This window comes from Dermacentor albipictus, chromosome 5 (genome assembly GCF_038994185.2).
Source record: "Dermacentor albipictus isolate Rhodes 1998 colony chromosome 5, USDA_Dalb.pri_finalv2, whole genome shotgun sequence".
Lineage (NCBI taxonomy): Eukaryota > Metazoa > Arthropoda > Arachnida > Ixodida > Ixodidae > Dermacentor > Dermacentor albipictus.
In genome coordinates, this window is record NC_091825.1 from 86,694,712 (window position 1) to 86,711,395 (window position 16,684).

The 16,684-nt window shown below is 44.5% G+C and overlaps 1 protein-coding gene across 2 annotated transcripts in view; it reads right to left on the bottom strand.

Annotated features, from left to right (window-relative positions):
• Window positions 1-1,306: 1,306 nt before the first annotated feature.
• The window catches only part of LOC135906841 (sodium-coupled monocarboxylate transporter 1-like), a 100,702-nt gene continuing 85,324 nt past the window's right edge, over window positions 1,307-16,684 (bottom strand). For both annotated transcript variants that reach the window (XM_065438434.2, XM_065438435.2), the window contains exons 9-17: window positions 15,574-15,703; window positions 14,322-14,410; window positions 11,811-11,920; window positions 11,676-11,743; window positions 11,030-11,116; window positions 9,656-9,822; window positions 7,639-7,736; window positions 3,936-4,057; window positions 1,307-2,560 (exon numbers count right to left, since the gene is read on the bottom strand). In XM_065438434.2, coding sequence (XP_065294506.2) covers window positions 2,501-2,560; window positions 3,936-4,057; window positions 7,639-7,736; window positions 9,656-9,822; window positions 11,030-11,116; window positions 11,676-11,743; window positions 11,811-11,920; window positions 14,322-14,410; window positions 15,574-15,703 — 931 coding nt within the window. In that variant the 3' untranslated portion in view covers window positions 1,307-2,500. The remainder of the gene's footprint in view (window positions 2,561-3,935; window positions 4,058-7,638; window positions 7,737-9,655; window positions 9,823-11,029; window positions 11,117-11,675; window positions 11,744-11,810; window positions 11,921-14,321; window positions 14,411-15,573; window positions 15,704-16,684) is intronic.

Below are 16,684 nucleotides of genomic sequence, written 5' to 3' on the forward strand. Positions count from 1 at the left end.
GAAAGATACATCATAGCTGAAATCAGCGGCGCATATATCCTCAGGCACGTTTTTTCTTTTCCCTGCGTACAGAGACGACGCGCGCAGGAGAACAATCGTACTGACCGTTGCATCATGATGAGAAGTGGTGAACTACGGTCGGTCGACACACCTTGCCATCTAGCCACCAGAACATCGTGGTTGAGACTTAATTTCTATTTGAGCGAACTGATTGTCAGAGCAGCATTCAATAATTATTGTACAGCTTTTCTGTTATTGGGGGCTTTGGGGTATTTAAGCCAATGATACTGTTAGTTTTTTTTACTTACGTTTGCAATCGCGTTTATTTGTAATATACAAAAAATACAGTACGGAAGCAGCAACCGAAAACCATATACTATGGGTACACCACCACATTCAATTGGTTTGTACTTCCCGCCAACATGCTATCGGGTTAAGCCGAAGCACGAACCAAAATAATGTAATGGTGGAACTAAAATTGAAACATTTTTTTTAAATAAAGACGCCAATTACATTTAATAAAATTTCTGTGGAGAAAGCTGTCGTGCTTCTCAATTACATCCGCTTTTCCGTATATTTTTTTAGGGAACACCTCAGTGTGTTACGAACGTCTAAACATAGGCAAAAATAGCTCGTTTACCAAATTCAGGCTTTTAGTAATTCTTGCGCAGCACATAGGCTAAAATAAAGTTTTGCAAGATAGTACATTTTAGGGAAAGTTTTCTAAAGGTAATCCCAGGTGTGCTGCTTTGACCGCTTTTTGCGAAGAAAATTTCCCAAAACGCTATAATTTGCGCATTTTCACCTCAGTGCTAAGGAATAAAAAAAAACAAAGTTGTTTTATGAAACTGTTCTATATTGAAATAAGAATGTTCATACAAGGCAAGAACGCAAAATTCTGAAAGATTGCGCAAAACAGACGATTGTTCGCGAATTTCCTTTTTCCACCTGGTTTTCCACCATCTCGTGAAATTTAAATGGCCCTCACATTGGCCAACTTTTTTTTCTGCTCAATATATTTTGCGAAAATACTGTGCAGCTAGTGCTTACGTACGTGTAACCTTTATTTTAATTTTTTTAGAGAAATAATTTTTCTCGAGCGCCACGGTTGGGACAGGTGGCGTGGAATGACCCAGAAATAAGTTTTCCACAGTTTTTTTCATGACGCGAAGCAGAGAAGAATAACGCACCTGGAGAGCGTGGTTGAACCGCCAGCTGCTATGATTGCCTGATGGCATCCTCTGGAGCTCATTAATAAATGTGGTGGTTCGACTCAGGTGCAGAGAGGAGACACAGGAAACACGAGGAAACAAACACAACTTTATCGAGTGAACGACTAAAATACGAGACATGGACGAGATAAGAATTATAAACTGTATAACTATAAAAGTATAAACGAGTGGCACTGTGTTCTGTAGCACGTTCCCAATACGAGCTTGGCGCATGCATTTTATGCACGCCTTTGTCGTCATTGGCACCGAAGGCTCACTGCCGTGCTTTGTGCCAGCGGCCATGGTGGTGCTCGTTGTCATGCAAGCTGTTCCTTGGAAAGACGCTGGCCTTCAGAAAACGGTCGGTCATCGTTTCAGTACAAGCTCGGCAAAACACATTTATCACATCGCGGGTAGCACGACCTCCCCACCAGCCCGATCGCATTGAGCAGCAGGACAGCTGGCCATGGACATCACAGCGGTCCAGTCACATGAGATGCCACTTCTGTGGCGGGACAGCAGACCGGGGACACAAGCACATCTTCGTGTTGATGCAGCACGACATAGCCTGCCTAAGGGTTCCCAACTGACAAAGCAGTCTATTCGCTGCCATTTTCGGAAGCTTTCAATACTCCCTAGTTAGTCCTGCCAGATCAACAGGCTACACCGCCTGGAGGCTCAACTACTTCTTGTAACTAAAATGGGCTCAGAATACACGCCAGCTTGCTCACTGAAGATGGTGCGCAACTTTCCCGCTTTGTGCAGACAGCGGCGAGTGTGGCAACACGGAGCACATGAAATGGTCCTGATGGCGGCTGTAATGCGAAGCGGAACGTATTGCTTGATGTCCTTGAGAATATCTTCATGAGATTGTGTACAACGTCCTTAAGTGTTTCCTGGAGGTCATCATATATGTAGAAGAAAAACATTCCGCCCTCTTCTTGCGTTTCTTCGCATAGTGGCTTTTCCTACGTGCGCTGACAAGATATATGTTGTGAAAGAGGCTCTACAAGCACACCAAATGGTGGCTTAGACTGTCAAGCTAAGCCCGCCGGTACGAAAGGGCTATTGCATCGTTCAATTTGCATGCAATGTCCACAATACAAAAGGATTTAGCTTGTTCGTTGCGTTTTTACATTCTTCGAACTCCGTTTGTGAAACATACGTCTGAATATAGATTCAACTGCCCCAATGACTAGAATTTTTTTCAGCCTCCTGATTAGTCCACTTCTTGCCTCGAACTGAGGTGAAATGTGGCTTTCCAAGGTGACCTTCTTACTAGGTGCTGCTTAAGTGTGATGACTGGCCTCCGAAATCAGGGCTATGAGCTCCTTCGGTGACGCTTCATTCTGTGGAAGAAGAATATATACAAAACTGTCAGACACTGTAATTCAGCGACGAATACAAACGGAGTTTGATATATAATTGTGTTTGATAACATTAATAAATGTTGTTCTATTTTCCAAAACACATTGCTTTTAACCTGAATGACTTATTTCACGAACAATATTATAACGCTCTGAGCCGTCACTTGTATTGAAAAATTATTACAGCGAAGCTGTATACCTCTACCATCCAAGGAAATTTTGTGTCGTAGCAAAAAACGTGGGCCGATCCTGAAGATAGTGCAATGCCGGGCCGACCCGTGGTGGAGGCGAAGCAGGCGTTAAGGACTCCTCATACGTGGACCGATCCCCAAGAAAGTGCCATGACGGCCCGACCCACAGCGTAGGCGAAGCATGCGTTATGCACTCCTCATACGTGGGTCAATCGCCTAGAAAGTGCAATACTGGCCCGACCCGCGATGGAGGTGAAGCAGGCGTTAAGCACTCTCCGCACGTGAGCCGGTCCCGAAGTTTGTGCAATGCCTGGCCCACCCGTGGCAGAGGTGCAGTTCGCCCGCGTAGACATCTTCGCTGGTCATCCTTCTTCACAGAGTGGAAGGGGCACTGAGTTTTTTTTTTAATTTTATGTGTGTTCTGCTAGTTTCCACAGCTATTCATGTGTTATAAAGTTTAGCATGTAGCAGGACATTGAAGAAATGTAATTTGCGGATCAGGCATGTTTCCTCATGAGCCATTCCTTTTTCCTTTTTTTATGCTGTACTTTTATTTATACGCCAACTAGTACTACTCCATCACCACTATAAAATACTCTGGTTCAATGTGTACCCTGTCAAGGAACCTCAATACAAACAAAAATAAATTAGGTTTCATCGGCATTAACACTGCGAACGCATGCTGGCTTATGAACACGAGACGAAAACAAGTCCGCCACCGCAGCTAAAGAACTAGCTAGAGTACACTGGACGACATCCCCAGGCCTGTGTGTAACTTTTGTGCAGCGATAACTGAGCATAACTTTTAGAAGGACTATTTATGTTGAGAGCTCGGGAGTTTAGCTTGATGCGTAGAAGTCGCGAAGCTACACATGCTACGGTAAATACACCTGATAGCATCAGATTTGCTAGCTATAACTTGCTGCCGAGTTCCATGGCTCCCTGAGGTAGCGATTATTGTTGATGCGCGCCATCACAGTTACAGATTACTTATCTTAGAATTAAAGCCGCTCATGTACAGTAGAACACTGCATGCATGGAAGCACGGATAAGTAGAGCTGGAACATCTAAAAATCCTCCTGTCGCATCACCATCTGGTAAATACCATTGGCGGTGCGCGCTTATGCACAGCTTCGATCGGTTGGACCAATGTTTAGTGAACTGACCACAGGCAAGGGCTCCTTGAACTGGATGGGGTCGTCGCTCCTCTTGAGTACCTTGTTTCGCATGAACTTCCGAACGAGCGGAAAGACGTACTCGGGGTCTACGTCGTCCGCTTCACTCCATTCTGCGAAGAAGAACGATTTCCAGTTTGGTTACCTCGACGGCTGCAACCAGTGGTTCACCGCCCAGCCTTCACCTGACTATCAGAAAAGCACTCTTGAACAAGGCAAGAGGATCTCAATTAATGCCTCTCGTGAGAGTGAACTTCTACTCAGAACGAGGGCGAAATTCATGCAAGCGAGAATAGACGGTAGAATATTTTACCGAAGTGCACACTTTCTTTTCACCTGAACTTCATCAAACTGCTTCCAGTTCGTAGAAAATCTTTGTACAGGATGTCCCAGCTCACATTAGCCAAGCTCTTAAATAAAGTGGTGCCATATACCATTCGGACACCTGCGTTGTCCGGTCATATGTCCTCTTCCACCACCGGCATGTTTATATGCGCTAAATTGAACGCTGACTAAATATGAAATATTATTTCATCACCTTCTTAAATTTTCAAATGAAGGGTGTCACTTCGAATAGAAAAGCTGTTGCTGAGTCCTAAAACCTCTCTATTCAAGTGGTTCTCAGCACGCTATGTCGTACGTAGTTGCTTTTTTTTTTCGTGCTTGTAACGATATGAAAAGATCCGCGTGATTATGCGTTCCTCAATGCTGATGGTGGCGTCCCCTCTGAAACGGGGCGTTGACAGTCACCTAGCCTGCTTGAGTGCATGCTATACAAACCTCTTATTCTCGCATTTTCGTATACATCTGCCTAATCTCTTTCTCTCTTCCTAAACAATTATCTATCGACCTTGTACCTATGTATGATTGTTGCGGATCATTTGGTATCCACCTCTTCCCTGCTTCTTTTTCCACCAATACTCTAAACATCTCGTGCTTATCTCGACTGATGACTGGTTGATTCTTCCGTCCACTTTCAGTTCAAGCGCTTCTGGAAGATTTACGTTTACCTACGGGTATCGCTTGGTGAATGCCTTCGCATTCGTGACAAAACATCTACGACTGACTGTGCTCCTTGAGATGCATGACGCACCCACTGCTGGACATCTTGGGGTAACCCGCACGTAAGACTGCGTCCGCTGCCGCTTCTATTGGCCTGGTCTCACTGACTCCGCCCGACGCTATGTTGCTGCCTGTGATCCCTGCCCGTCGGAAAACACCTCAGGTGCTACCTGCCGGTCATCTCCAGCCAATCACCGTCCGTGTGGAACCATTCTTTCGTGTTGGATTAGACCTCCTCGGTCCCTTTCCCAAGTCATCCTCTGGGAACAAATGGGTAGCCGTCGCAACTGATTACGCCCCCCGCTACGCTATCACGCGGGCTCTCCCTACCAGTTGAGCCACTGACGTCACGGACTTTCTCTTGCGTGACATTATCTTGCTTCATGGCACCCCGCGACAGCTGCTTGCTGACCTTGGTCGTAACTTCCTCTCGAAAGTTATCGCCGACATTGTGCGTTCCTGCTCCATTCAACGCAAGCTGACTACCTCATACCATCCTAAAACCAATGGCCTGACAGAGCGGTTAAACCGTACTCTTACCGATATGCTGTGCAAGTACGTTTCCAAGGACCGCCACTACTGGGACATTGCCCTTCCTTAGGTCACATTTGCATATAATTCTTCCCGGCATCACACCGCCGGATTTTCTCCATTTTATCTACTGTACGGTCGCGAATTGACATTACCCCTTGACACGGCACTTCCTCCTGCTGCGATCTCAACAAGCCAGTATACGCGTGACGCCATCGCCCTCGCCGACCATGCACCCCAGCTTGCCCGTGCTCCTGCGGTCGCCCTCTCGTCACGTCGGACTTTCAGAGAAGCTTGTTTCGCGATACACAGGACCCTACCCCGTGCTGCGCCAGGTGACGCCTGTGACGTACGAAATTGATCCTGTGCGTTCGACCTCATCCTCTACTCTGGCATCTAGTGATGTCGTGCATGTCAGTGGGCCTTGAGCCTGCTGACACTGCTTCCGAGTCCGGCGTTTAGTCGGTCCGGGACGGCGCTTTTGCCGCCGGGGTCAGTGCTAGAGAACAGTATTTGCGATCACAAAGAGGCAAGCAGGATGAAGACGGCGACGACGATTAGAGGCTAGCGCGGGCTGTTGCCTCTTGACCAAGCGCGGTGTATTTTCTTGTAAATATACTTGTAGATAGCTTTTCGTCTGCGTCTTCCTAGTAACAATATTCCATTTGGATGGGCCGAGTGGTCCCCGGATTTTTGCTGCAGCATACCCATGCCTCATCTAGTTGCGAATAACGAGCACCGCAGTGCACCCGCCACGACACCAACGTCCCCTGAAGTGATCTGAAGGAACTAATTGCGCTCATTGCCTGAATCAGAAAACCACCTGAAAGACGACATGCAGTCGTCGTTGGTTCTGGGTTTGTTTGTTTGTCTTATTGCGAGCTGCGGTGTTGGGCCTGACGATCACAGCAGCCGCGATGGCCAGGTGGCGTTCCACTTTTCAGGTCACTGGAGTCGCGGCGCGTTAGCGCATAATCATGCGGCTCTTTTATTGTACTTCGCACCATACTAGAAAAGTGCGAAAAAAATTTACACGTGACATAACGCGTTGAAAACAACCGGAACGGATCTTTCTGTGCACCGCGATAGCTTTCCAATTGGAAGTCACGCCATTAACTCAAAAATATTAGAGTTGATTTATTATCGCTCCAAAACAAGTCATGCACTTAGTTCCCAATAAATATCATGGTGACGAAAGAGGACTTACGACCGAGCGAACGCCACAGGTCTCACAATCGCATATTTTACGAGCTTTTTCTTTTTAAGAGCGTGGCTTATGTTAGCAGGGACACCCTGTATATTCTGATCAAAACATTGTCCTTAATTTTGGCGGCACCTTGACAGAGTCGCAATGACATTTCGCTCAAACATTCGCGTTCAAAGTCAACGACGAGCACTGGACAAACTCATAGAATGAGGCTCTTGTCTCTGAAATGACTAAAACTCAATTTCATCCGATAGCTTTAAAGATGCAATCTGCCACATGAACATTCGGCATTACCTAAATACTTGCGTAAAAGTTGTAAGGGACACTGGGAGGCTCAGGTCAGGTTAAGGGCTGCTGGTTTGTGGTCTGAAAATCGTCGTTCACTTTCCCTACAAATACGGCACAGAAAAGTACTCTGGTGTCCCAAAGCATAAAAACACACCGGCTGGTTTGTTCTATGCGAGCAATTGTGCTTGCACAGGGAATTACAAAATGATCTGGCACTTCACGCGCCTCGGACAAGGTCAAGTGCGCTCATAAAGAAACGCTGTTCCAGATACTGTGTGAACTGGGAGGTGCCGCCAAATATCTACCCCCCCCCCCTGTTTTTTTTTTTTTTTAAGCAGAAACCAGCTAATCACGTGCACATGGTAAAGTGCAACGGCAAACGTAATCCCATCGGTGGAAAAAGGGCCCAAACTTCTGAACACAAGCAAAAGAAGCTCAGCATTTTCCTTAATGGTACGGACAATTGCGTGACACATTATCTACTAAAGAAAGCTATGCTGTGCAGCTTTAGTGTTTTTCATCCGAGAATTTCACAGTGTTACAGCGCGATTGCTGTTCTTCAATTTAAAGAAGAAATACTGCGAAACATTTATTACAGACACTTACCGAAAAGTAGGCTTACAGTCACAGAGACGGTCACATGCACAGTGAATCCAATGAAGCCAAACCACATGAAAGAGACGTGGTAGAACTGGTAGACTCCACTGTAGGGGGAAATAGGGAGGGTGTTTGCGAAGAAGAAAAGATTAAATATCGGTTCGCGACGTAGCCCACACTAAGCGCATTAGAGTCACAGCGAAGCGAAACACTAAATCCGTTTACGCTGACAAAGTATTCTTTAAAAACCATTTTTTGTTCGCTAGTTTCGCAGAAAGAGATTGATTACTAAAATAGAACGTGAAGGCGTATCTTTTATTTGTTCCTTCTTTTTTTTATCCCGCACCAGCGGTACGCCAGTGTGATGTCGTGAGTTTCAAAGTATTTTTTGCGTATTCCGGCCAATATGCCAAACTAAACCTCTCGAAATATTTATTTCAGTATTATGCTCCTGGAGAATACAATGTATATCATCATTTAAAATAAATAGATAGGCTAGGGCCGTGCAGACTTCGTCAAAGCCTATTACTAGATGGGCGTTGATACCCATCTTTCGTTCTTGCGTCTTTTCTTGTTTTTCAAATCACTTATTATGGTAACAATGACTCTGTTGGTAATGCAAAATAGTAATATACTAATGCCAATCAAAATAAGTTTCTCTTTAATGTGTCTTTAACGTTAGGTACAGGGCGGCTTACTGTACTGGAAGTGGAGCGCTTCTTTTACATGAGCGTCTCCTTCGATCAGATATTCGCACAATATAATTCAGCCATGAGTTTACAGTTGTGTGCTTTGAAACACGGCTGTAAAATTGCTAGGCAACCTTGTGATAAAAGTATGTCAATTGCTGCGACACGTTCTCAGTTTACACTGGTCGCGGGCATGTGTGTTTGTGTATGTATATGTGTGAGCATGCGCGTGGGTAGGTGGGTGTGCGTGATATTGTGATACTTGTTTATCAGTTTTTGAGTTTTTTTCCTCCTATTATACTTATTTCCTGACTGCATAGTTCTGTCAGAAGGTCCCTGAGCTCCTGAATGCAGTCACTGTCTACGGGGCTCTGTTCTTTATATCGTAGCTTGTGTGTTACTTTTAAATGATAAATGATGATTTGATTTGAATCTTTTATAAAACTGCATCGATCGTATACTGTAATTCCTCTTGTTAAGGTGTGCTGTCAAATTAGGTGGCATTGCATGATAAATTGCAATGTCCAGGTAAGTAAACAAAAACATTCGCTAATTATGTTTTTATTTTTACGTTACTGTACATGTCATTGCCTAATTAAAGCCGACAGCTGTTGATGTCTGCTTAGCAGGTATATTAACGTTACCACCACTACTTTGAAGGTTTCCGTCTCTCAAATGTACCGCGAAGTACCTTGACGTTAATAATGACGGCAGTAGCTTCCCCTAAGCCTCCGTCTGGCAGTTCATGGCGATATCATCTGCACTTTTTTGGCAGATACTGAGGACGAATATATCGGAAGCGGTGCTATTCTTTCGATCTGAGCTACGCAGGCATGGTCATAATTCCTCGGCTTCAATATCGCAATTGCAACATCTGTAATAATGGAGTAATTAAAAGGTTATTTAGAATTTTTCGATTCGCTACTGGGAGATTGGAACTTGTCAGACTGATAACAGACCCATGCAGCTGAACTTCCCCTAGAAAGGTAGAACAGGGATACTTAAAGAAAGCTTGTGGAATGATGACTCATGAAAAAGCACGATTGCTTCATACGTGAATCACACGTACGATTGGCTCATACGTATTCTGTAACGACACGGTGCACTGTGTACTCCTTACAAAAGCAGCTCGCTGTTCAGAAGAGTAGGTTGTCGGGAGATCCGTAACAAATAACTTGCGGTGCACAATAACAAGACAAAACGAGATACAATCACACAGACATACATCGTTCCTGTACGTGGAGCTCGCTTTGTGATTGTGGTTGTCTCTCGGTTTGTCTCGTCATCACGCGCCGCAAGTTATACACCTCAGGGTGAATGCCAGCTGGCCTACCGACCTCGGCCGGGGAAGTGGGTCGTACGATCCAGATGTGATGGTCTCGTTGAAATGCGAGCATCCCGCCGTTGTCGTCGGAAGATTTTGGTGTTTATGCGGGTACAGTATGGATCCCAGGGCCATCCAGCCGGTAAACATTAGCGCTGCCACGGTTCCAGCGAAGACGCCCTGTAAGAGGTATCGCAGCTCTGTACCGATCTCGAAGCTGCATTGTTGTAGTTACACTACAGACCTTTCATTATGTTTATTTTTTATTTTGTTATTTATTTATTTAGCACCTGCACTGCACCTGCACTGCACGGCCTTATTGTAGAGGGTTAGAAATAGCAAGAATTTCTTTTGTCGCAAGTCATTCGAGTGGAAGCGACGTACTCCTTAAAATATGCAAATATGCAACTTTCTGCAAGCAAACTATAGTCTGATCAGCATATTTGTCTGCTAAACATCGCAAAAAATTAGCTCTTGACTATACGTAATAAACAGGGTCCGTATTCTCAAAAAGTTCTTACGCTATAGAATTGCTGGTAAGGGCGAATTCCGGCGAATCCTGATGCAGGACGTAACATTAGCGAATGTGGTCAGTCATTGGCGGAGATCGCTTATGAACAAGGAACCTTCCGAATTCGGTCTCCTGTCTTGCAAACGTGTATACGGGCCAAGGGCTTGCATTCACAAAACGTTATTATGCTAGAACTGTTGATTAGAGGAAAGTAGAGTCAGTCATGACGATGAGAGAAGGCTTTCAGCCACTGGCTAAGAGCACTCACGAATAAGAAGCTTTGCGAATATGACCCCAGATTTCTAAAGTAAACGATGTCACTAATGTGTGAATATTGCGTAGCCATCACAAGTTTTTCGAGCAAATAGAAATAGTTGTCTGAAACCAGCTGGTCCACGCTTCTTGCAGTTCTCGACTTGCGGTAGGGACGCAGATTTATACAGAGCGTTAGACTCCGGGCTCTTCCCTACTGCACAGTCTTTATTCAGAGCCTTTGCCCATCGAGGATTATAGCTCCTGTTATTGTTCCTTCGCGAACAACGAAGGTCCAATGTGGTTTCGTGCGTTACACGACACATGAAAATTGACTTTCCGGATATTCCCCACGACATCAAAAATGCTTGAGGATAAGCAAGTTCCCAGGCTCTGTCATGCTCATTGCCGAGTAGCTCTTCACAACGAAAAGGAAAGTATTGCTTACTATATCGTTAAACTTTAGCACCAGAAAGACGATAAAGCTGCGAAATCAACTGTAGCAGCCCAGTAGTGATGGTTATATACGCACAGATCTTTCCACTATAAAGGCACAGCACATTTGAGGCGCATTGTTTTATGAGCATTTCGTCAGTGTTGCGTGTGGTGTTAGGTTCCCCTTACCTTTTTCTTGACGCAGGGAAAAAGCAAGCCCAAGAGAAAGATGGCCACCTGCGGACCAGTCAGGGCTCCTCCAAGGGATGAGACAGCCTGCGTTCGTAAAAAAAAAGATGAGCCCCACTCGCGGACGGCGAGTATTCCTGGCTTTCTGTCACCAACCTCGATTATTTGACCTGCTAGCGCTTTTAACATTAGGCCAAACATTTCAGCGCCAGCAAACGTTTCTATGCTTCGAATACGAACAACTGCACTTTTCTTTACAAATTTGATACAGTGCCAGATGAACATGAGTAAAAGCATCTCATGTACATCTCTCATTTACATGAGATGCACATGACTAAAATAAAAAAATGTGACTGCTAAAACTTGCGCTAACTCTAAATGTTCTTACTTGTAACATGTAACCTAATGTGTGCAGGCGGGAACGCATGTGAGGATAAATTTCGTTTAGAAGCAGAGGTAAGATAAGCAATACAAAAGCGTACTCCCACTTATCGTGCGACGATTCATTTGATCAGAAATGTACTGTGACCACATACAATGAGCAACAAAGTTGAAACATAGCTCTCAATATTGAAACTAAATTCATATCAAAGCGCGTGCAGAATATTTTTACCGATTAAGTAAATCGAATCGGACGCGCGCTTACCTGCATGATGGATTCCATAGTTCCGACAAGAAATGCGATAGACATCGAAAGAATTCCGTACGTGGCAGCTGGAAATAAGAGTTTACCGAAGGTAAATTTCTTTGTTGTATGAAATTCTTTCTAACTACGACGTACCTGTCAACTTAGTTATCCGCAGAGCAGATGATTCAGAGGTTTTTAGCCAAGGGCGCAGGAAGTCCTCCCACGTCACAGCCGCTAGGGCGTTGTACCCGGATGAAAGCGTGCTGAAAAAAAAATTAACAATGGAGTTGCTTCGAGGTGATGTCATTTCTTAGAGGCGCAACTACTGCATTCAACTGAATAATTCATTATCTCATTAGCGATTGCAGAAACAGAGGCCTGCACGTTCTATTTGGTTCTTTATTGCCGGGTGCCGTAATATTGCCGAGTCCATAAAAAGTAAGCTGTAAGCGAAAACATTTTTTCTACGTTAGTCCCAGTTCTTTCGTCTTTGCAACAAACCTTGTCGTCATCCTTTGGCCTGTGGACCTAACAAGTAGCCGTAGCTTTAGAGCTCATATATGATGTTGCTATAGATAGCCATCTATCCAGCTTGATTTCTTGAGGTGTGCTATACATGCTTTTCATTTTAGCATTTTCTGCATACATTTCCTCACTCTTCTTTTTCTTCCTCAAACCTTATCTATCTACTTTGTGCCGCTACCTAAGCAACTACTACATGGTGTGCCACCCGGTACAATAACATGGAACTGCAATGCAATATGTGCACGCATAGACGCTACGCGGCGAGCACGTCACATCGCATGTAGAGCTACTCTATATGGTTCCCGCAGGGAGTCAGATATTGGTAGCTATATACAGTAACTCTAATCGCATGCAACCTCCCGCGCTAGGACGCGTGCATAGGGCATGTTTCCGTAGCAGCTAGCCAGCGTTGGCGTGGCATAGTAATAGAGTAGCTGACTCCCGTGCAGAGGGCCTGGGTTTGATGTCGGCAAGAACTGGGTTTTTTTTATCCTTCCTGGCGATAGGTGCAACAGACACCGGCAGCGACGGCGAACAACATCGCCAGCCGAAACGGCTAATTGAATGAGCCCACAACAGCTTAGGCTGTGAAAAAAAAAATATGTCCGGAGAGTCGCGGATTGGATTCAGCCAGACATATCATCATAACACAAAATGGTGCAGCAGCCCAAAGAACTTATCAAGAAAAACGTCTTGCTCTTGCGCAGCGAGCAGCGTAACCCTTCAGAACGTGTCAAGCTAAGTCCCATTCTGGGGCCCTTCTGTAATCGTTCCTGGCATCAGCAACGGGAGCAAACACACTGTTACACGTAGTGTGGCACAGCTCGAAGAGGGGCTAAATTGTCATTCATTCTTACTTTCTACCTGCTTCCGCCAACACTATTGTCGCCTCCACGTCAAGAGTCATGTCCTGAAGTAGCAACTTTTACAGCACCCCCTGTAGAACGCGCAGGAAAACTCAACGGGACATCGGAGCAGCAAGCTACGATGCCATTTAATCATACGTATAAACTTCTTTTTTTTCGTAATTTTTTTGTGCATTTCAGATCGAGTGTGTTCAAATATTCATAACATCACAGTAAAAAAAAGGCCAGACATAAGGTGTGTTATTCCGTCGATACTGCGACTCTCTGTTTTGGTGATTCAAATTATTCTTGCAGCAATAGACAACACTTCCAGTGAAAATTTCTGGAACGGGAAAAGAAATATCTAGCATCGCCCTCTTCAGAAACCTATCACGCGCATGCATCCAGCCTTGAACGAGCCAGTTCGAAGCTACCTCCTTGTTTAATGCTGAAAAAACGCGACCGCTAGAAAATAAAGGTAAGCGAATATTCGAATTCTCGAACACGAATTGAATATTACACCCTTACTCTTCGTATTCCTATTCGAACTGAAACTATTCGGCGGGCTGAATATTCAATATATTCGAATATTTGAATCTAACCAAATATTTCGTAACAACCGACTGTTAAATCTTGTCATTGTACTTTGTCTGCTAAACGCAAAGTTTCGCCAAGTATCAGAAGCGAGGCAACGACAAAATATTTCGAGGCAATGCCGGTACCGAATGGCCAATGCATGCTTTCATTTAGGTTTTGCGGCAGGAGCACATGAACACCTGTGATATGTACTTCCATTCTGTCATTTAGTGTTTCGTGCAGTCTAGTCGAGCAGCAGCTTGATAGTTTGCACTTCAACCAGTGATTTTTCTTGACAACGAGCCCTTTTACATTACTCTACGATATACATGTCCTTCACCAGCTTCTTTGTTTCTATTTCTGTAACTTCTGGTTGTTTTTTGGTGACAATTTATTCGGTGTTTTTGAAAGCTTGTCATAGAGCAGCCATTCCTTACTGTAAACCTTGTTTGCAACCAGGCTCTACAGATGCTGGAGTGTTATTGCTGACAAAAACTGATCTTGGGGTTAAAACTGGTCCTTTTTATGCGACAGTTAACTGACTTTCTTGCAATAGACAATATACCTGTAGGCGTGGTCTCTAAATATAACGAAATAAACGGTCCTGCTGTAACCATATGCGTCTGCGTTTAAATATTCGGGGCTCGATACTTATTATGGGTATTCGATTTGTATTCGAAAATAACTGACATTTGCCCACATCTACTCGAAACCTCACCTGAGAGAGCTGCTGTAGACAGCAGCCGCCATCAAACCGGAGAGGCCGGGGTACTCGTGGAGCAGGTCTTGTACTATATACGGCATGAGCTGTAAAACACGGCAACAAATCTAATATTATTCTGCGTATATTATTCTAGACAACTAGAAATGCAAAGGGTTGGTGACAACTTTTTTCTTCTTCAACAAAATGGAGTGACGCGAGTGTAAAAGAATAGCACATTTGTATATGGCTGTGCTCGTTAAACTTTCTCATTCAGCAGCAAGCGTTTCGGGCTCCAACTTGCGCACTGAGAGTTAAGGCCCTGTCGCGGGCTTAGGATAGCGAAAACTGTACAGGGAGTACAATGTGGCTGACCACAGAACTCTCCCACTGCACTGTGGAATTCGAAGCACAGCAACCCACCGACACAAAACTCCCATGGCCGTTTCCCGTTTAAGGCGTGCGAGTAAGCGTCCCCTTGCCGCTGCAGCCTGTGTGGTCTCTAGTGGAAAATTTTGCAACTACCCCGTGCCTACGACGTTTTCTCGATACATGTATACTTCAGTGGCCGATTTACACAGCTAGTGTTCTTGCGGGCCTGGCTTCTGAAATCGGGTCATCAGTTGAGTCGTAAAGAGACAACTCCCACGGAGCTGATAATCTGTTTTTCTACTTTGCCGTTCTCCACCTCCAAACGGTACGTGCAATATGGGCACGATTCATATATACATAGTGCCGAAACAGCGCGCTTGTCAAAGAGCACCTCACGGGACACTTATCTTCCTTTAACATTTTCGCTGTTAGTCTGGGGGGCAATGTCATCTCTTGTACATTCGCTCGATCGCAGTGATGAAAACTAACTCTGCCACTGAAAAACATGCACTTGCAAGGACAGCTTTCCCTTTCATTCAATAGCATTGACGCAGGACCTGTTGCTTATCAATCTTCACATAAGGTACACGTTAACGAACAAACGTGTACCTGAAACAAACTTGCGCTGGCAAGGCGCGGATGCTATAAGGGTTGTGGGGAGGCCCCTGCAATTGCTTTATTTTCACTTCAGTCATAGCATGCCGTAAACGAATTACTGTGGTTGCCTCCGAAATTCTCTGCCATACCTTTACAACTTTGATACTTAGATGCACAAATGACGAGCAAGGGGTTTCAGACAAGAGGCATTTAGAAACCAGTGACCCATTGCAAACGCTATAGCGTTCCATTTTAGATAACAGCGTTCGAGTAGCAATTTGAATAAATCGCCATGGTTTACCTGATCTGCCTTGTGGATTTCGCCCGTGAGCCTGGGATCGCAACTCCCGTACACGGCGTATATGGTCAGCCCCGACAGCACAGCCATGGTCACGTTAAGCGCCATGCCCGGAATGTTCAGCATAAGAGCTCTGCGAAATTGCAAACCTTTAAGCGTCACTGTGAAAAAAATACAGTAAGTCTAGATCGGAGCGATGGTGTTTCCGTGCTTATAACACTGAAAAACAAAAGCAATTTCGTGATACCTTTCAAACGTGAACTATATATGTGATGCACAGCTAACATCCATATGCTCCTGTCAATAACTCAGAAGACTTTGTTACTATTACATAAAGTTAAACAAAAATGGCATTTTACAAGGGTGGCGCTATATAACTTCGGGAAGTCGTACAAGAGGGTCCCTATATCAGAGGGTTTTTTCATTTATAGAATCAGAGTTTTTTGTTAGTTATTTGCAACCTTAGAGATAATTTTTATTAGCTAAAGAATCCCTTCCCGTGATACAATTCGAACTGTAGTTGCTGTCCTGAATTTGTCGAAGTACAGGTTCGTGCGATTTATGATGTGCAGCGAGTACCACAGTTATTGCGTACTGTAAGTAAGATACACGTTTTGATCAAAATAAAATATTTAGGTACGTGACAAAACAGATGTTCTTCATTATCTTTTTGCTGTTTTTCCTTTCTCTATAGTTTTAATTCACTAATGCGCTCACTTCTCCTTTATATAGCTGTATTATACGCGATTGAATAGAGCTTCTTTTCTTTATTCCCAGAAGGGCGAGAACATGGCTTTGGTGCCGTATTTCGTAATTTCTATCCCGTCTCTTTTTTTAGTAATTGTATAAAATGCCAACTATCAGGTGTCCTCGCAAACATGCAACAAGCGGCGTGGTAAAGGTACGTTATATAGGGAGCCGCATATTCCGACATACTGATCAGCATTTTAATATAATCGGGCGAAACTCCGTTTATATTGATGAAAGTATGTTTTGACCTCTTTTTGTGCAGTCGGCCACCGAAACACGGAATCGGGGCAACTGACTGCTTTTGTCCGGCATTCCATACACCTGTAAATGCGTTGTACAAATAATGGCTTTCCTTTTCATTCGT